Source organism: Pyrus communis, chromosome 15 (assembly GCF_041283825.1).
Source record: "Pyrus communis isolate YQ-2024b chromosome 15, ASM4128382v1, whole genome shotgun sequence".
Lineage (NCBI taxonomy): Eukaryota > Viridiplantae > Streptophyta > Magnoliopsida > Rosales > Rosaceae > Pyrus > Pyrus communis.
The window spans coordinates 25476702-25496740 of NC_142579.1; the positions used below are offsets into that span (position 1 = coordinate 25476702).

General features: G+C 39.4%; 4 protein-coding genes across 4 annotated transcripts; all 4 read left to right on the forward strand.

Annotated features, from left to right (window-relative positions):
• The first annotated feature begins 634 nt into the window (after nucleotides 1–634).
• On the forward strand, nucleotides 635–4656 carry LOC137716913 (uncharacterized). The gene is made up of 3 exons (XM_068456267.2): nucleotides 635–1065; nucleotides 1165–1386; nucleotides 4175–4656. Exons 1-3 carry the CDS (start codon nucleotides 826–828, stop codon nucleotides 4253–4255), a joined length of 543 nt encoding a protein of 180 aa, XP_068312368.2. The 5' UTR covers nucleotides 635–825; the 3' UTR covers nucleotides 4256–4656.
• Nucleotides 4657–5440: 784 nt separating this feature from the next.
• PBRP (plant-specific TFIIB-related protein) lies at nucleotides 5441–7984 on the forward strand. Its single transcript, XM_068486848.2, has 3 exons — nucleotides 5441–6146; nucleotides 6306–6464; nucleotides 7084–7984. Exons 1-3 carry the CDS (start codon nucleotides 5550–5552, stop codon nucleotides 7852–7854), a joined length of 1527 nt encoding a protein of 508 aa, XP_068342949.2. The 5' UTR covers nucleotides 5441–5549; the 3' UTR covers nucleotides 7855–7984.
• A 793-nt stretch (nucleotides 7985–8777) lies between these two features.
• LOC137738117 (acidic leucine-rich nuclear phosphoprotein 32-related protein) lies at nucleotides 8778–12787 on the forward strand. Its single transcript, XM_068477743.2, has 2 exons — nucleotides 8778–10652; nucleotides 11945–12787. The coding sequence occupies exons 1-2, from the start codon at nucleotides 9537–9539 to the stop codon at nucleotides 12224–12226; spliced, it is 1398 nt and encodes a 465-aa protein (XP_068333844.2). The 5' UTR covers nucleotides 8778–9536; the 3' UTR covers nucleotides 12227–12787.
• Nucleotides 12788–13480: 693 nt separating this feature from the next.
• On the forward strand, nucleotides 13481–14299 carry LOC137714528 (uncharacterized). The gene has a single exon (XM_068453750.2). It carries the CDS (start codon nucleotides 13582–13584, stop codon nucleotides 14083–14085), a length of 504 nt encoding a protein of 167 aa, XP_068309851.2. The 5' UTR covers nucleotides 13481–13581; the 3' UTR covers nucleotides 14086–14299.
• The last annotated feature ends 5740 nt before the right edge of the window (nucleotides 14300–20039 follow it).

The following is a 20039-nucleotide window of genomic DNA, read 5'->3' on the forward strand; positions in this document are numbered from 1 at the left end:
AGTAGATATCTCAATCAGATCCAACTGCCACAATTCTCTCGCAACAGCCCATCCCAATAAATGTCAACATTACCGAAAATTAAAGGGTAATTGTAGCAATGATTCTTCAATTTTAATCTAATTGGAGCAATTGTCTCTTAACTAAAAATTCATTAAGATTGGTCCATCAACTCATTAAAACGTGCAGCTATAGTTTTTCGTCAACTCCGTTAGAATTTCCGTCAAAATGAATCACGTGCCATGCACGTGAGGATGAATCAGGGGCAAATACGAAAAATCAAAAAAGAAAAATTGAATCAATGATCCCTCAACTTTAATCTAATTGGTGAAATAGTTCATCAACTTTAACGTAATGGGAGTAATGGTCCTTCAATTTTACCCAATTGTAGCAATTGTCTTTCTAACATAACTCATCTTGACAAAATTCTGACGAAGTTGACGAAAAAGACTACACCTACACGTTTTGGATGAATTGAGAGACCAATAATAATGGAATTTTAATTGAAAGACCATTGTTTCAATTTAGCTAAAATTAAGACACTATTTTTACAGTTTATTCAAAATTAAAATTTGAAAATTGTGGTGGCCCGCATATTATATATATTTAAATTAAATGAAAATTCCACACCTTCTTTCTCTGAAACAGAAAATCCAACCAGGAAAGCAAACACTGCTTCGGTTGGATCCTTTACTCTCACAATGTGCACAGCGAGTACAACAGTCACAGCCAGATTCCAAAAATAGAATAAAAACCAACAAAAAGAAATTAAGATTTTTGGGCGATTAAATTTAAATTAAACTCAATTTGCGTGGGATTAATCAGCAATGAAGGATGGCGACGGCTTTCCAACAACGACTGCGGCCAGCAGCGGGAAGAAGGAGAGCTCGGATTCGGGTCTAATACTCGGGAAAGGCAGGTACAAGTTCTGGGCTTTGGCCGCGATTTTGTTGCTCGCGTTTTGGTCCATGTTCACCGGCACCGTCACGCTCCGGTGGTCCGCCGGCAACCTCAACCGCCTCTCCGACGACCTCGACTCCCCCATTCACGACGATCTCGACGTTCTTGTATGATATTTTCTTGTTTTTGTTTTGTGGGTCGATTTGGTTGGATCTCTAATTTGATTGGTTAATGGGGATTTTGGGGTTTTTTTTGTGGTGGTGTAGGAAATGGAAGGGAGGGAGAAGGTGGTGAAGCACATGTGGGATGTGTACACCAATAGCCGTCGGATCAGATTACCGAGGTTCTGGCAGGAAGCTTTTGAGGCTGCCTATGAGGAGTTGACAAGTGACGTCCCTGGTGTTCGAGAGGAAGCCATAACCGAGATCGCTAAGATGTCCGTCCGCTCTGTCTCTGTGGATCTCGATCCGCCTCCGCTGCAATCTGCAGTGAGTACCCTATGCTTTGTCTTTTTTTTTTTTATTTTTATTTTTTTTTATGATTACTTAATCAAGCTACATTGCTCGTTAGCTGGACATTGCATTGCCTTTTTAATTAGTGCTATGGGTTAGTTTAATTTAAATATATTCAAAATTCCACCTAAATAGACACAAATATCCTCAAATTTAACAATCAAATAAATTAAAGGCTTTTTAGCTAAAATGATTCGTGACATTGACGTAACTTCTTAACCTGATCCTTAATAATGAATGATAATCAATAGTAGTGTTTTTGAATTTGTCTGTCATGAATCATTTTAGTATTTCTTTGAATTTGTCCGTCGTGAATCATTTTAGTTTTTTCGTGAAAAATCTGTCAATTGCTTTGTTAGTGTAATGATCTGGCGCCATGTGGGTCTCACAAATACAATCATATAACGACATGTGGATTAACTTTAAAAACTATTTTTATATTTAAAACTAAAAATGATATTAGTAAGAAAAAGTACGTTGAAGGCATGATAGAAATTATGCTGATCCCACTTGCGATAACCGCGGCGGCGCTCAATGTCGGTGATGAGGAGGTCGAAGGGGATAGGGTTGTGGTGGTGGAGTGTAGAAGTGTAGGTGAGGTTGGACCGAAGCTCAAGGCAAAAGTCTTTTCTTAGTCTCTTCCAAAATTTTCCTAGGTCTTCCTCTACCCCTTCGGCCCTAAACCTTTGTCTCGTAGTCGCATCTTCTAACCGGAGCGTTAGTAGGCCTTCTTTGCACATGTCCAAACCATCGTAAACGATTTTCTCTCATCTTTTCTTCAATTTTGGCTACTCCTACTTTACCTCGAATATCCTCATTTCTAATCTTATCCTTTCTCGTGTGCCCACACATCCAACGAAGCATCCTCATCTCCGCTTAACCTGTTAATGATTATTGCTTACCAAGGAAGCAACAGAGCAGCACTAATTCAAAATTTCTTTGCTTTCATTGTTTTGAAGATTGGGTGGCGTTAAGTAGGAATTTAGATTTGGATGCTCCGATGTATTGGGCGTTATTGCTTGAGCCTGGCATCGTAATCAATTGAACTAGGATGGTAATTGATGACTTATGCTAGATAATCAGTTTTTGTGTTGGTCTTTTATCAATTGTTTCTAGGTTAATCTTTATGGGAGCACTTGAAAACATGCTGACCTGGTTGCTTGAGATTGTCCTGGTCAATGTCTGAGTTCAACCGAAATCTGTCATTGTTAGTTTTCAATTGATTAGGTGCCGAAGTGACCTTAGTTGCTTGAGATTGCCCTGGTCAATGTCTGAATTCGGTTTTCAATTGATTAGGTGCCGAAATTTAGGCTAGGATGAGTGACAAACAGGACTTCTAGCCACATTGGCTGGCTGTGGAATTTCAATAGCCATTTTGCCTACGGAATCTGGGTTGCTACGTGGTTAACAAGAATTAGGTTTCACCACAGATTGTTAGCTGACCAAAGCTATTTTCTGAGAATTATCTTTCACCCTTTATATGAAGCTTAACTGAATCCATTTTGTATGCGAGTGGCAAACCCAGATGAGCAACCACAGATTAGTTGGATCCATTCGTGCATCATTAGTTTTCTTAGCCAACTTAGTTGCAACCCTAGATTGTCATCTGACCAAAGCCAAAATGTCCCTCCTTGCCAAGAACTTTCACCCTTTGTATGAGAATTAACTTGATCCATTCTGGAAGTGAAACTCAGGGGCAATCGAAGTTATTTTAGAGTCAGAAAGGGTGAGAGGCTGACAATTACCTAGTTGGATCTATATCTGTACATCATTAGTTTCCTTAGCCGACTTAGTTGCAACCCCAGATTGTCAGCTGACCAAAGGCAGAAGCCACTTGGCCAAGAACTTTTACCCTTTGTATAAGCATTAAATTGATCCATTCTGCAAATGAAGCTGAGAGGTGGTGGGAATTATTTAGAGTTGGAAAGGGTGAGAGGCTGGCGATTACCTTCTTGGATCTACATCCTTGTTTTCCTTGGCTATAGGACTCTGAGATTCACTCCCTTCCAGTTAATGCATGTTGAGATATGTCTGGATGAGGATGTTCCTCCCAAAAATTTGATTCTACATTCTTGGAGAAAAATGCAGAAAAATGTGATTGAGATGACAGATTACTGAGTTCAGTTTTCTCGTTGGGTAAATTATGTTATGTTGCTTCAATTTCCTCGGAATTGAACACTTTGTTAAGCATGACAGCATAGGTGTGGTGAATTAGCTTTCTAAGGGACAAATTAGGCCTCAAATGTTAAATTGATGCTTTCTACTGGTTCAGCAGATGATATATTGTTATGTAAAGACTATAATTTAAAGCATAATAAGCATTAGATAGCTTTCCAAACATTGAATTTTGATTGATCTTGGCAGTTAAGTGTATTGTTTATCATCGGATAATGTCAATTGTAATTGGAGTCATAAACTATGTCCTTTTGCAATTTCTTGTAGGAATGTCTTTGTATTCCTGTGTCATGCCCAACACAATCACAACAATGGCACATGTTCTCATAAGATAACATAGTCGTGCGGTTGATGTGAATAATTAATTCAGAAGTTCAACCTATGTATGAAACCTACTCGTTTAGTTTCTTGGCATGAACATCTTGATCTTGACTAAGGAATCATTTCCTTGCATGTGCCCTGATGATATAACCAAGCCTTGCTATTTGGTTCCTTAATATCTGCAAATAATTTTATAGATGTCTATATCTTAGAATGGCAATCTGTTTACGCATGGTAAGTTTTAACATGTTCCGTCCTTTTCTATCAGAGCGCACGAGAATTTAGTAAGACTTTGAAGCAAGCAGAGAGAGGTAGAGAACTGGTGACTTCTACGGGCAGTGGTCGATGATGTCTAGATTAATGTTGGGGACCATCGTTCAAGTCTCCGTTATCCTGCATTTACGACTGTGTGCTGCCCAGAGTCTGTCGAGTGGTAGTGATGCGCACGGCCACGCTCGGTTCTTGATATGTTTTTCATAGGGCAAAACTATATATTTGATCAGGTTCTTAAATGTTCCAGTTTTGGATATCACAGTCTTGCCGTGTGTGTGGTGTTAGAGTAGATGAGTTCAGAGTGCAGGAATTTTGCTTTTGATATTCTCTCGTTTTTATTTTTATAAATTCAATTATTCAAGTGAGCGGAATTTCTGAAGCATATTTTTCATGTAAACTTAAAAATGTCAGCATTACTCCTTCAACATGATGCTTTGACAGAATTGATTGAATTACAGTGGGATCCAAAGTTTGATACTTTGAAGGTGAATCCTGATATCAAATATGAACCCCATCGACAAAATCTTTACCAAGTATCTACATACACCATCGAAACGAAAAGGTTATCAAAAGTGGAGAATGACATAGTCACTCACCCGTAAATTGGATATTAAGAATGAAGAATGAACGAATAAATGTGTTTTTAGTGTTTCAATTTCCATTCTTGATTGGAACTAATGTACCAAATATTGATAACACACACATGTAATTAAGTCATTTAATTATCTAATTCATCAAAACAAAAGTTTATGCATACATGTGTAACTGTAATTGTATGCAATGAGAAATGAATTCTTACGCTAGATTCAAATGTGTCATTAACTCACAAATGAATCAAACTTTACTAGGTTGACAAAACGTTAAATATTTGGGTTAACGCCACAGTTTAATCTCATAATATAAGCTGGTAGATCAGAAATTGTTTAGCTATTTGATTATTGTCATGGACATTTCATTCTTTGCTAAACAACAATGTTGTATCCGTTTATTTACTTTTTATTTGTTCATAAAATTAATTTTTGTAGAGAAAATCAAAGCAATAGTTTTTTAATGTTGACCAATTGAAACTTTGACCGTTGAACTAAAATGAGTATTGATTTCTAAATCAATTATAATGTGAAACAATAGTTATTTTATTTAACTCTGTTAAAACTTCTATTCAATTTTTACCTCTTTAAACCCTTTATTTGAATGAAAATTTTAACAAAGGTGCTAAAAAAACTCATTGCTCTGTAACAAGTTAACAACCAATACTCATACACTTTTAATTCACATTCACCACTAAAAGCTCTTACCTCACCTTTTGCAAGAGTGATCTTTGAAGAATTGGGCGGCGGACTCAGCACACTCAGCTCGCAAACCCCACAGATATGAGGTGCCCCTACTGCTCCACCGGCCAAGCACGGTGCGCGACGACAACCAACTCCCGTCGTTCGATAACGGAGTGCACGTCGTGCGGCCGTGTGGTGGAAGAGCGCCAATCTCAATTCCACCACCTCTTCCACCTCCGTGCCCAAGACAACCCTCTCTGCCTCGTCACCTCCGACCTCCCCACCCTCCCCCACACCCAGCAACCCAACGACGCCGACGACGAAGACCCCTTCTTGCCCACCGGCTTCATCACCGCCTTCTCCACCTGGGCCTTGGAGCCCAACCCCCTCTTCCTCCGCTCCTCCCTCTCCTTCTCCGGCCACCTCGCCGAGCTGGAACGCACCCTCGAATCCACCTCCTCCTCCTCCACATCCTCGTCGTCGTCCACCGTGGTGGTCGATAATCTGAGGGCCTACATGCAAATCATCGATGTCGCTTCGATTCTGGGGTTGGAAAACGACATCTCGGACCACGCGTTTCAGCTCTTCAGGGACTGCTGCTCCACCACTTGCTTGCGGAATCGCAGCGTTGAAGCTCTGGCGACTGCTGCTCTGGTCCAGGCTATCAGAGAGGCCCAAGAGCCCAGAACCCTCCAGGTAATTTCACTCATTAGTGCTAATTGGGTTTGTAATTGGATGCGTTTTGAGTTGATTTTTTTTATTAAAAGTCTGGATTTTGATGATGCGTTTTCGAGTTTTGTGGTTGTTTCGGGTTATGGATGTTGTTGTGAATCGCTTTTGATTTCTGTATTGCAGGAAATCTCCATTGCAGCAAATGTGCCCCAGAAAGAAATTGGCAAGTACATTAAGATACTTGGAGAAGCACTGCAGCTTAGTCAGCCCATCAACAGCAATTCGATATCGGTGCATATGCCGCGGTTTTGCACTCTCCTCCAGCTCAATAAATCTGCTCAGGTACCTTTTGTTTCGATGCTGAATTCGCTACTTGGACTGCTCATTGAATTTACATCACTTGAAATGAGTCTTCTGGATGCATATGCGTTCTTGTTGTATGGTTAGATGATTACTGAAGGAAAGAAATGTAGCACTGGCATTGTATGTGCAATCGAAAAGATTTTGTTTTTCTGTAATAAGTACAAAAACAGATTTTGGAGTTATAAGTTTTGAAAGGGTGTTATCTCACAACACCTATTCAAACCAATATCTACTGGATTCTAGTCTTGATTGGCTAGTTCCAGTGTAATTGAAAGCTAAATTGAGGCACATTTTTAATAACCGTGTAAATAACATTACAGTTTCTTAACCAACGTCACATCTTATTTGCTTCATCTGCACGCATATCTTCAATATATAGATTACGGACTTGAATTTGACTTTCCGTGACTTAAATTGTTGTGTTATACTTCATAACCAAAGCCACATCTTTTTTGCTTCACCTGCACACATATCTTCAATATACGGACTACAGATTTGAACTTGACTTTTTGTGACTTAAATTGTTGTGTTCTATGATGAGAGTATTGAACTTGAGTTGTTCTCCTGATGAAGTCCATGATCACATACTTTCTTGTAGAAACTGGCAACCCACATTGGAGAGGTTGTCATCAACAAGTGCTTCTGCACGCGTAGGAACCCCATTAGCATCTCCGCAGCTGCAATATATTTAGCCTGCCAGCTTGAAGACAAGAGAAAAACTCAGGCAGAGATTTGTAAGGTGACTGGTCTTACTGAAGTTACTCTCCGAAAAGTCTACAAGGAGCTCTTGGAGAACTGGGATGACTTGCTCCCATCTAATTACACTCCTGCAGTTCCTCCAGAAAGAGCATTCCCTACCACTGTAATCGCTTCAGGCCGTTCTTCATCGTCTAAAGTTGATTTTGTTGATATACCACTTTATTTGGACAGAGAAAAGCTGCTTGAAAGAAAGCCGAACAAGCCAAACGAGGGATTAGACATGAACATTCCACCACCCGTATGTAAAGAAGAGTGTGAGCGTAAAGGTAGTTCTCAAGGTCCGATGAATCAATCAACTACTTTCTGGCAATCCCAGGTTCCATATGGGACTTCTGATCTAAAGACGGCAGGACAAAAGTATGAGAATGGTGTGGAAGGAATGGACACGGACGAGCCCCAACCTAACCAACAGCCTAATCCAACTCATACTATAAACCCCCCAAGTTCAGGTGCATGTCCAGTTACCAGGCAGTTTCGGTGCCCATCTACATCAAGTTCTCCAACTGTGATGTATGTGCTGCCGCCGAAGCTGGCACCTGGTTATACCGAGCTTAGAAGCAGCGGTGGACAAAATGGAAGTGAAAGTGGCAGACACAGTGGGGAGGCCTAGTGGCGTGATTGCTGTATATAGCCTTGAACGTTACGGATGTAACTTCCTTCTAATGATCGTCGTAATCCTTCTGTATTTGAGTGAGAAACAGGACACTCCCAACTCGGCTAAGCATTCGATTTTCTTATCATTTCAATTGTGTCATATGATTAAATGCAGTTGTTAGTATTTGCGGCTCCCCGAAAGAGTTGACTATTACAGTGAAGTCACAAGTTGATCTTTTTTTTTAAGGAACGTAAAAATAAAAAAATGCGTGATATGATTCATATTGTGCTCATGTTAGTCCAACTCATGTCACGCTTTTATCAACTGAAAAAAACAATATCATATTAGACGACGTAAAATTAAAACAGTAAATTGTATTAATAGTCTTTTAATTTTAACTTAATTAAAGCAATGATTATTTTATTAAAAAATTATTATCATTGATCTCTTAACTCGTCAAAACGTGCAGCTATGGTCATTTTCGTCAACTCTGTTAAAATTTTTGTCAAAATGAGTTACGTTATACACATGAGGCTAAATCAATGGGCAAGAATTAAATAAGAAAAATTGTATCAATGGTCCCTCAACTTTATTCTAACCGGAGAAATAGTTCTTCAATATTAACACAATTGAAACAATGATCCTTTAACCTTATACCAATTGTAGCAATGGTCCTTTCAACATAACTCATTTTGACAAAGTTGACGAAAATGACTATAACTATATGTTTTGATTAGTTGAGAGACCAATGATAATAAATGTATAGTTGAAAGACTATTACTCTAATTTAATTAAAGTTAAATGACAAATACAAGCTGAAACAAACTAAGATTACGTCACTATTTTACCAAAAGATGTGGTGTTTTACTACCACGTTAAAACGAGCATAAAAAGCATGTCGTAGATAAATATTAGGAAACAAACAAAAGCGGCGTGGAAATTACGACATGAAACGCAAATGCTCCATCACGAAGCATCGTGGCAATCAAGTAATTTGGTCAGATCACATAGGCATATCTGTAACCTAACTGATATTTCCTTCAGCAGTTACGTGTCTTCTTTCATGCGGAGCCGAAATCCTCTCTCCTCTTCTCTCTACCTCTCTCTCTCTCCCCATACAAACAAACACAACAAACTACAATTTCCACCGTCTATTTATCCACGTCACCGATCCGTGCCTTCAACATCCAACGGCCCCCCTATTTTTCGATACGGGTAGGTTCAGCCCCCCGAACCCTAGCCACGAAGGACAAAAGACCAACGAGCCCCCTCTAGAGGTTTATCCCGCTCACCCACTCGCCCAATACGAATAGGAGAGAGAAGGTAGAGAGAGAAAGAGAGAGGAGAGGGAGAGGTAGAGAGAGGAATTTGATTTTTGGTCCTTTTTCTGCTTGTTTTTGCTCCTGAAGCATCTCCTACTTGCAGAAGAGTCCGTCCGTACATATAAAAGCTTAGGGTTTTAAGGCGGCTCAGAGAGACAAAACGATTAGGATTCGCGTCGTTATTTTTCTTCGAATCTATGATTTGGGATAAATCTAGGGTTTCAGTTTTCCTCCCCATTTTTGTTCTTCCCGGGAATTGAAAAATCGTAGCTCCAGTGATTTTTCAGAAAATATATGATAGAAAAAAACAGAAAAATTAGGGAGAAATTTTGTATTTTTGTCCTTTATATGAAATAAATTAGGGTTTCGAATTTGATGGACGAGATCTGGGAGCGAGCCGTTGAGACAGCGCTAGAGGGCCAGACTGACCACGCCGCCGCTCGAGCCCTAACCCTTGACGGCGCCGTTAAGTGTGTCCAGGGTCGCCTGCCCCCTCCGAGCCTTCTAGAGAAGTTCCAGAACCTTCAGCACCTCTCAATCGCAAACGTCGGCGTTTCGTCCCTGGAGCAGTTCCCGAGGCTCCGAAATCTCCAGAAGCTCATCCTCTCTGATAACAGAATCGCCGGCGGCCTTGAATTCCTTGTCGAAGCCGGACTGGACTCGCTGAGGGATCTCGACCTCTCAAACAATCGGATTCAGCAGGTCGAGGATCTCGCGCCGCTGGCGCAGCTGAGGCTCGTCTCGCTTGATCTGTATGAGTGTCCGGTCACGCACGTCAAGGATTATCGATCTAGAGTTTTTGGATTGATTAAATCGTTGAAGTATTTGGATAAGATGGACGCGGATGAGAACGAGAGGCCGGAATCTGATGATGAGGAGGAGGATGAAGAGGACGAGGAGGATGATCCTGGGAGTGGTGAAATTGACGGGGAGGAGCGGCCGTTTGAGATGACCAATGGGCACAGTGAGGCGGTTGAGGGAGTTGTGGATGTTGATGAGGATGAAGAGAGTGATGCGGATGAGGAGGAGACGGTGACTGCGGGGAGAGTGAACGGAGTGAATCACCCGGCTGAGAACGGCTTCCGGTTTGCTGCGACTGGTGAAGATGGCGATGAGGATGAGGAGGAGCCCGATGAGGATGATGAGAATGATTCTGGTGAAGAAATCGATGAGGATGGCGAGGATGACGATGTGGTGGAAGTTCATGAGATTGAGGATAGTGATGATGAGGAAGATGGGGTTGAGTATGATGAGGATGATGATGACGACGATGATGATGAAGATGACGAGGAAGAGGAGGTGGACAATGATGAAGGGGATTTGGCAGAGCCGGAGAGTACAGGGCGGTTGACGAGCACGGAGGGAGAGATTGATGGGCATGAGCAAGGGGAGGATGATGATGCAGATGAAGATGATAATGGCGAGACCGGAGAGGAAGAGCAGTTAGTAGAGGAAGATGGAGAGTTTGAGGATGAGGATGGTGATGAAGAGGTGAGAGATCCCTTTAAATAACATTGTTACATTGTTAAATTCTAAATCTTGGTAGTCTGCTTTTATATTTACAGGATGCTATAATTTTATTTGCTTCTTGTTTCTATTAATTGATTGATTTTTGTGGCTGTGTTTAACGGTTTATGGATGATGTTCTTGTAGATTACAGGAGTGGAGAAACATGGCTGCTGTTCTATTTATGCTATGAGCATCTTGTGCATATTGGTTGAAATTGGTTTTCTGCATAAATCTATGTGTACTTGTCGATTGGTTTTCTTGTAGGTTTATGAGGTTGCTTCTTTGGAGTGTCTGCTCAAATATTGAGATAATGTTTGTGCTTTTGTGTGTTTATAGCATATTGTGAAAGTTTCAAACCTATGATTTAGGCTGTTTTGCCTTATTCTTAGGTAATTGTTTTTGTTATAAAGTTTTGGAAGATTTCTCAAAAATAAAATTTCTGTTATCTTAAGGTAAATGGAAGAGTATGCCTTTAAACCTCGCACTTTTATTTTGTGTTATTGCTACAATGTTTTTTTGTTTTTTTAGAAAAACCATTATTTTGTGCCTTATCTTATGTGTCGTGTACTTCCAGTGTTGCTGGACTGCTTGTTTTAATGGGGATTTTTTTTTTCTTTTGAATTTTCCAAGTGATTATGTGTTATTATATCTTGCTGGACTGCTTGTTTTAATGGGGAATTTTTTTTCTTTTGAATTTTCCAAGTGATTGTGCGTTATTATATCTTGTGGACGAAGAAATTGAAGGTGTTACGATAGATTTTGAAGACCCTTTTTTCTCTATTTCTTTAGATTTATTTAAAATTTTTGCGGTAAGATGTATTTATTTTGATTGGACTTTGATCACGGTTTTGAAGTTCGCTAAAATGTTAATGAGTCGTATTATTCTTGTTTTCTGACTGCTGTTATGTTAGTACTCGTATTTGTTGATTTTGCAGCCAATTATCCCCGTGTCTAGTTGCATGAATTTAGAGTATTGTTCTAAGATTTTCTGTGTGGCGCACTTATGTTCCAGCTATTTTGATTCCTAAGTCGAATATTTGACGCAGATGATCTTCATAGTAGTGTTCTTATAGTCTTGCCAGGCAATACGAAAGAGTGATAGGTTATACAAGGGTTGATTTTGTTTGTTTACTCAATGTGGTGTCTGTTTTTAATGTGTTGGAAGATTTATTGTTAGTGCTGCAATTACATGACTACTTATTTCGTATGAATTTTAGCATCTATTTTGTTAATTATTGAATTTATCAACTTATGGAGTCATGTTTGGCTGGCAGGAAGAGGACTATGGAGCAGGTTACTTGGTTCAACCGGTAGCACAGGCGGAGGAAGAAGATGCTGGGGGCAGTGACATGGACCCTGGGAACGAAGAAGGAGATGGCGATGAGGAAGAAGTGGAAGACGAAGAAGATGACGAAGTTGAGGTGCTACCCCCCTCGTCATCATCGCAACTCAAGCGGAAGAGAGATGGAGATGCAGATTCAGACGACAATGGAGAGGACGACGAGGAAGATGATGACGTGGTTGAGTACAGCAAGTCTTCGAAGAAGCATCGTTGACAGAGAGTCAGTAATCATCAATCTGGTGACAGTATTTAATGTTTTTGTTGATGGTGTTTTGCTGTCTTAGTTTGGAAAAACAGAGAAACCTCGTAGAGAGAGATTAGATTAGATTTGGTTGGTTGGTTGGTTGTTAATAGACTTGGATTTTCCTGAGATGTTGGACAAACAACATATATAAAATGTTAAGGATGTTTAAAAAGTCGTTGGTGAACCATGTAGCCGTTGCTGGATGTTATTCAAATGACAGTTATGCGGGGTTCTTGTTTGGGATGGAAGGAGGGAAGAGCAATTGGAGAGTTGGAGGGAAAAAGAAGACTTGAAAATTTGTTGTTTTTTGGATATGTGTTCGTTTGTCCAACCAGGTCGTCGTTTCAAATTAAAAAAAAAAAAAAAAAAAAAAATGGTGGGGAGGGGATTGTAAAAGCCCTCTGTAGATAGTCCTTGTATCTCTTTGTATATTATGTTGGCATTTAGGCTTCGAGTCTTGGTATGTGCGTTGGGTTTTTCGTTTATTTGTTGATATATTTACAGGTGACGTGGAATTATGATTTGTCCGAGTAATGTTCCAGGTGGCAATGATTGTGGGGTGGGTGATGCCCATGTGGCTATGGGATTGGAGACCTAATGTTAGAGGCGTCGATCTGATATGCAAGAGTGCAGCAAAATATGATATGATGCACTTGGTTGTATGCAAAATATGATGCACTTGGGTGTATGGAGTATTTCGACCCAGGTGCTACTTTAGTACCGAGCGACGAAATTAAATTAGCATTTTATAAAGATAAAGCTTGTTGGTCATAAGCTCCTGAGCTGAACTTGTTGACGGCTTTACTCAAAAGCTAGCTGCAAGCTTTCACGTGCGATTGTGTGAGCTGCTGAGAAAAGCAGCTTCGCAGCGAAGCTCAAGCATTTCATAACCTGCTTCTACTTTCCAGCGGCTTGGGCGAGCTAGCAATGAATGGAAGAAAGAAAGAGATAATTACAAAACATGCCACTGTAGTTTCGGGTCGCTTTCAATAAGGGACATATAACCACCTAATTTTTCACATTTCTAAATTTGTTTAAACCTTTAACAATTAAAGCCACTCTTCTCCACTGTGTAAGCCACAGAAGATTATTTTTATACACCATTTTCATTTTCTTTTCTTGCGCTCATTTTCTTTTTCTTTTTTTAATTAATGAATTAAATAAATCAAATAAAAATCGAGCTACAATCAAGAAATAAAACCAACCATTTTCCCCAATTTATATCGGTTGGATAAAGCTAATATCATTTCCCACCCTTCCATTTTTCAGAAATTGGTTCTCTAAAGTACACCAAAACACCGTCTCTCTCTCTCTAAACCTCAAGTATGTTGCTACTTTCTCCAGCATCCACCTCATTATTACCAAAGCCATTTCACAATTTCAATGCTAGAGATAGAACAACAACAACAACAACCAGATTTGTGTCTCCCCTGAAAATTTCAGCCAAGGCAAGGGAAAGCAGCGATGAGAGCACCCCCACCATTGCAGAGATAGTAGCCAATGCAGGAGGCTTAATCTCCACCCCAGTGATTGGCTGGTCCTTTTACACCCTCAAAACAACCGGGTGCGGCCTGCCGCCTGGACCGGGCGGTTCAATCGACGCACTCGAAGGTGTCAGCTATTTGGCCGTCCTGGGGATTGTGGGTTGGTCCTTGTACACCAAAACCAAAACCGGGTCTGGTCTGCCCAACGGACCCTTTGGACTGTTGGGTGCTATTGAATGTCTGTCTTACTTGTCCTTGCTCTCCATTTTGGTGGTGTTTGGGTTGCAATTCGTTCAGAATGGCTCCATTCCAGGTCCAATCCCAACCGACCAGTGCTTTGGATGAGTTGGGATTATTGGCCGGTACAATCCTATCTTGTGTTTGTGGACACGGTTGGTTGGTCCTCCAATTTATCATGCTTTTCAATTACTAGGATAATGTGTAGGGTATCTATCTAAAAGAAATATGCCATTACGATGTTTTTCCCAACTTTCCTTTCTTCTTTGAGTAGTAATGAATATCAAAGAATTACAAAGTGACTGAAACTCTTCTTCTCGTATTATTAACAGAATTGGGTTACAGCAATTTATAGAGGCTATACAGTTGTGATCCTCTATTGAATCCTACAATCAAGGGAAATCAAATACTAAACAAGTAAGTGAATAACTAATTACACTATACAATATTGACTTCATCAATTTGAGATATCTTCCTTAACACTCACCCTCAAGTCGAAGTGTATGTTAATGACACCCAACTTGATGAGTAGTGTTTCAAACTATGTTGAACTCAACGGCTTGGTGAATATGTCAGTTGGCTGATCAATTGTTCATATGTAGACTGTATGCACCATTCATCCTTGAACCTTCTCTCTTACCATATGACAATCAATCTCTATATGCTTTGTTCGTTCATGAAACACTGGATTCGAAGCAATGTGTATTGTCGTTTAATTGTCACAAAAGAATGCGACAGGTTGTGGATGGATAACTCTCAAATCTTTCAAGATGTTCTTCAACCATGTAATCTCGCAACATGTAGTGGCCATGGAATTGTATTCAGCCTCTGCACTGGAGCGGGATACAGTGGTTTGTTTCTTTGTTTTCCAAGAAATTGGTGCTTGACCGAGTAAAATACATAACTCGTTATTGACCTTCTCATATCCTTGCATCTAGCCCAGTCGGCATTGCAAAATGCCATTAATTGCAATAACTTGTAGAAGGCAGAAAAATACCTTGTCCAGGTGCACTTTTGATGTACTTGAGAACCTTGAGAACCTTTTGATGTCTCTTTTCCTGTTCTTGCATCTGTCTTGTCAATTAACTGAGTCTGTTTGTCACTTTGTGCATTTCTTAACTATCTCACATGTTGGCATTTTGTAGACTAACCTTGTTTAATTCCTTCTCTGTGATGTCAAATAGTTTGTGAAAAATCTTTGTTTCATTTGACAAAAGCACTCTTGTTGATTTAAGGGTTAGGCTTACTTTGGTCTTGATTGAGGTGTAGTGACAATTCTTCTCTATAAATTGGGCTAAGTGACTTTTCTAGTACAAAACACCACCTAGTGTGTCTTTCATTGTGCTCAGACCATCTCAAAAGTAAAATCATTTATCTGAGCTTCAATCTATTCACTCATGAGCAAAGTTATCAAAGGTTCAAAAAGGGGAGAAGGGAAAATTTCTCAAAAGTATTGTCTCATGCAATGTCATGAAAAATTCAATTCATTTCTCTTTGTCTCAAGAAAAGGTCAAAATGTGTCTTGGACTGCCAAAATGCAATTCTCTCCAATCATATCTATGGTCATGTGCTCCGTATCACATTTGCCATCTCAAAAGTTCTGCCGAGCTTGGTTCTTCATTGTGAGTAGTTTTGTGTTTAGATATTGGGTTAATTTCTTTTGTGAGGATTGTGACTTAATCTCAATGGGTTATTAAAAGTTTGGTTAGCTTTTGAATCAAATCCTTGCTTACTTGCGTGAAACTTAGTTTTCATGGGTTGTCATCAATCTCTTTCCCATACATGGACACATCATGGATGTGGTATGAGCAAGTGTTAATCTGTGTTGTGCCTTCATTGTGTATCCATAAAAATTTAGTTTTGAAGTATTTCATTGCATGATTCCTTTCAAATGTAATTGTTTTGTCGAATATTTATTATCAAAATTGTCTTGGATGCTTGGTTATTGAATTTGTTTATTCTTGGATTTTCTCTTAAAATTCAGTTGGCTATAGCTCAAATGGTACTAGGTTTTGTATCTGTGGCGTGTTTTCTTATGTTTATGTGTTATCTTCTCTCATGGTTTCATCTTGTTGCACTTAACTACTTTTGTTGTAATTAATTTCAACATTCTGACTAGTCACGTGATCTAATCAGAAACATGAGGTTCACTAAGGGTATTCTCGTATTTGCGTCGTCTGTTTTAATTATTGCATCTCATCCATTGGTTTTCATAGTACGGCTTACACTTTTCCACAGTGTCTTAGGTTTCAACCTTCTCTAACCTATCTAGGTTTTTACCATACCTCACTTTGTGCCGTTTGCCTTGTTTGATTTCCTTTCCTTGTTTTTCAAACTCTAAATCCATCTCACCGGAAACTTTCATTTACCAATGGCCGAAAACACTGATATTGCCCGTGCTTAGCCCTCTCGTTGCTTTACTCGATCACAGACTGTGAGGAATTCCTCCAAAGTTGGCAACTGGAAATCAAGTTCCCATATTTTCATCCACTCAAGCCAAGAATTTCTTCTCTACAGTGGCTGCTCGGAAAGTCGTGCATGAACGACAAATCATCTGGGATGATCTTTCCTTGGCTGACGCTATCCGTTCTGATGACCTCGTTAAACAGTACAGGCTTCATAAGGTAAACTTTCTTCCTCCCAATTTCAATATTTCTATGGTTCAAGAGTTTTACTCTAATATTCCGTCGAACTTTCTTGAGTCGGGTAGGGTTGTTTATGTTTATGGTGTTATGGTTGCTTTTGACCCGTCTATCATTTGTACTATCCTTGAACTTGATCCATCTTCTGCTTTCATGTCATCAAAATATAATGTTGCAACTAGTCAGTATGTCTTGAGTGCCTACCATCGTGAAGCCTATGTTGATCCATCTATTCCACTCGTCAAAGGGTAGGTGTCAAAGTCTCGCCTCAAACCTTTATATAGGATTTGGTCTGATTTTATCCGTAGAAATGTCTTAGGAACGTCGAAGAATGGTAACCCTACCGTTAAGTCAACCAGAGTATTGTTTGCCATGTTAACTCACTGTGCTATGCCTTTTTGCTTTGTGATTTTCAAGTCAATTTTATCTAAGTCCAAACGTGTTTGAACCCACCAGAGAGGGTCTACCATTCATCCTTGTCTGATCACTCAGTTGTGTGAACATGCTGGTGTTAAAAAAGTCCTGATGATCTTTGTCTTAGAACCACTAAGAATTTGGACAGAAATGTGATGAACCTAAGCGATGTAATGTGTGTCCTCACCACTTGTTAGTCACTCGATCTCCACACCATCTCTAAGTTAAACTTCCCTAAATCCTCCATTGTTTGTCCCCAAGCCGTCTCTACATCCTCCAAAACTTGTTCCTACGTCCCATGACTCCGTCTCCTGTGTCTTATCATACTGTTATTTCCTCCAGCCATTCAAGTGTTGTTGCTTCCAAGATGGCATCAATCTATGCTGTTAAAGGAAAGGGTGTGACCATCAATGTTCATCAGCACGTTTCTTCTACTTCTACCTCGAAAGGCAAACACATCAGATTTTCCTATTCTTCTGATGAAGATGAAGATGCAGAAGGTTTTAGTAGTGGCCCGCACAAGAGATGCCCATGTAGAAGATGTCATTGCTGCTGGATCTCTTGTTGGCTCAAATGACTCATCATAATCCGAGGAGTTCTAAGTTTATGGGGGAGTTCTTGTAGGGGTTTTTAGTTTAATTGAGAGCAAGCGTTATTAGGGAGTTCTGTTTTGTTAACTATTGAACAATGTTTGTTAAAGTTAAAGCTCCATTTTCTTTTGGTTTTTGTTGTAATTAATCTTGCGACTCTTTTGACTTTATCTTGACTCTTTTGACTTTATCTTGAATCTTGTGACCTTTGAGCTTAGAACTGTTAGATTTTATCACTTTGGTTCCAAAACTTTGCACCATTGTGGGCTATTTTGGTTCTCCTAGATGCATTAACCCTTCCTTGTTGCGTGTTATGCTTCACTATTTATTCCTTGCTATGTGTTGTGCTTCCTTGTTAATTTCTTCCTTTGTCTTACCATGACTAAATACGGGAGAAAATTTTAAATCACGTTTCAATGTGGTAACTAGAATGTTGACTTAATCAATTTGAGATATCTTCCTTAACACTCCCCCTCCAGTTGGAGTGTATGTTTGTAACGACTCGTCCCCAAATATTTTGGTTTTTATAATTTTAATGCATGAATTTACGAAAATGCCCTTCGAGGTGAAATTATTTACTTTTGTTGACCATCGTGCCGGGCAACGTATGATCTATTCTATCAGCATAACCTTGTAGTACTCATTGTTACGAACGAGTGGGCTCAAACAGAACGTAATTTGAAGTTATAAACGAACGAAGCTAAGGGTAAAATGGTCATTTGACCATCATCTTAGAGGCTCCAGATTTGCTGGAGCATTGATCTAGTGCACGTGTGTGTCTAGGATGGAGAGACAAGGAGAGAAATGAGGGAAATGAAAGATTGGAGCGACGGCCCAATCAAGAAGGAGGAAATGAGAGAAATAAGGAAAAAGGAAAAGCAGCAGACTCGGATCATTGCCCCAGACCTGACTCCCCCATCATGACCCGATTTTGACCCGGACACCTTGCTTGATTTTCCGATGTCTTCATGGGCGCGTGAGGCTTTTGGCTTTACTCTTAGGTGTTATTATTTTGTAGGTGCATTTTCGTCAAAGGAAAAGACGGTGGAAATTTGCATCCACAATGCTTTTAGGCCACTCACTCTCAAATTTGATATTAATAGTTGAGATTAAAAATTTAAAAGCATATGAATTTATTCTCCACCCTTAATAGCGAATTCAAAGATAAGCAATTGGTCAGGTGATCAAGATAACATTTTTGTTATTTTGTTTACTTTCCTGTGCAACGAGATGGGCAACATTTTTGTTAAGGGTAATGTTAGGAGACTAAATTTTATAAACTAAATGACATGAAAATTTATGATTGCACTATTACTTAAATGTTGATTAACGTGCTTATTTCTTATTGGTGACACATTATTTAGTTTACAATTTTAGTCTCCCTAACATTACTATTTTGTTAAAGGCATGTAAGTTGGGGCTACATCCCAATTAAGCCCACCAGTAAAAGATTCATCTCCAGCCCAAACGGAAAAGGTTAATTATCACATAAATATTTTTTTCTACCAACAAATGAATGGCCCTCCAAATGTCTTTGTTGCTGTGATTATGCACTCCAATAACTACCATTAAAATCCAATCATCATCAATTGCTAGCTTATTACACTTTCATTGGAAAGGATATCCACACTTTTTAGTTTTAGAATTCCTTCTATCCTAATCTTTTATGTCTTTTTTTTTTTTTTTTTTTTTTTTTTGCGGATTTGCTTTCATATGGTTCATTTCATTCCTTTCACAACCCAATGTAAGTCTAGGGCTCTTGTTAGCTTTTTCACACCCAACCTATTATTATTATATATCTTTTAAGGTTCTTATTGGTCATTTTACAAATAGGCGAACATGTAACTAAAAATTTCATTAAAAAGTGAGTGGAGACATAAGACACTGGATGGGAATAAAGCACTTATACTACAATCTGCCACACTTATAAATGAAACTTTGTACCCAAAGAAATACCCAAATCCTAGCCTCATCATCGCTCTTAGCCTTCCATGGTTTTCTTTATAGAGTAAGATTCTCTCCCCTCATATTCCCCTCTTCTTCCCTCCCCTCCTCTCACATTTTGCTTTTTGACTTTATAAAAAAATTAATATAAAATATTGATGTGATTTAATCGTAACTGCGAGAGAGTTTAAGAGATGAAAGAATCTTATTCCCTTCCTCATACCCTCCCCTAAACCAGTAAACCTTTACTTTTTTTTTTTTTTTTTGAACAAACATTATTATCTACACTTGTTGACCCTAAAAACTACCAAACCTACATGGCGCGCAAGCTGAGTAATTAATAAGCTAACTACGTCATTCGGTTGTGTGCCCGTGCCAACTCATCAGCCGAGTTCGGCTGGGGAGTAAAATATGTTGATGTGGCGTTGAGCACGCTGCTAACTTCTTGATCTCACGGCTGCGGCTGAGGAAG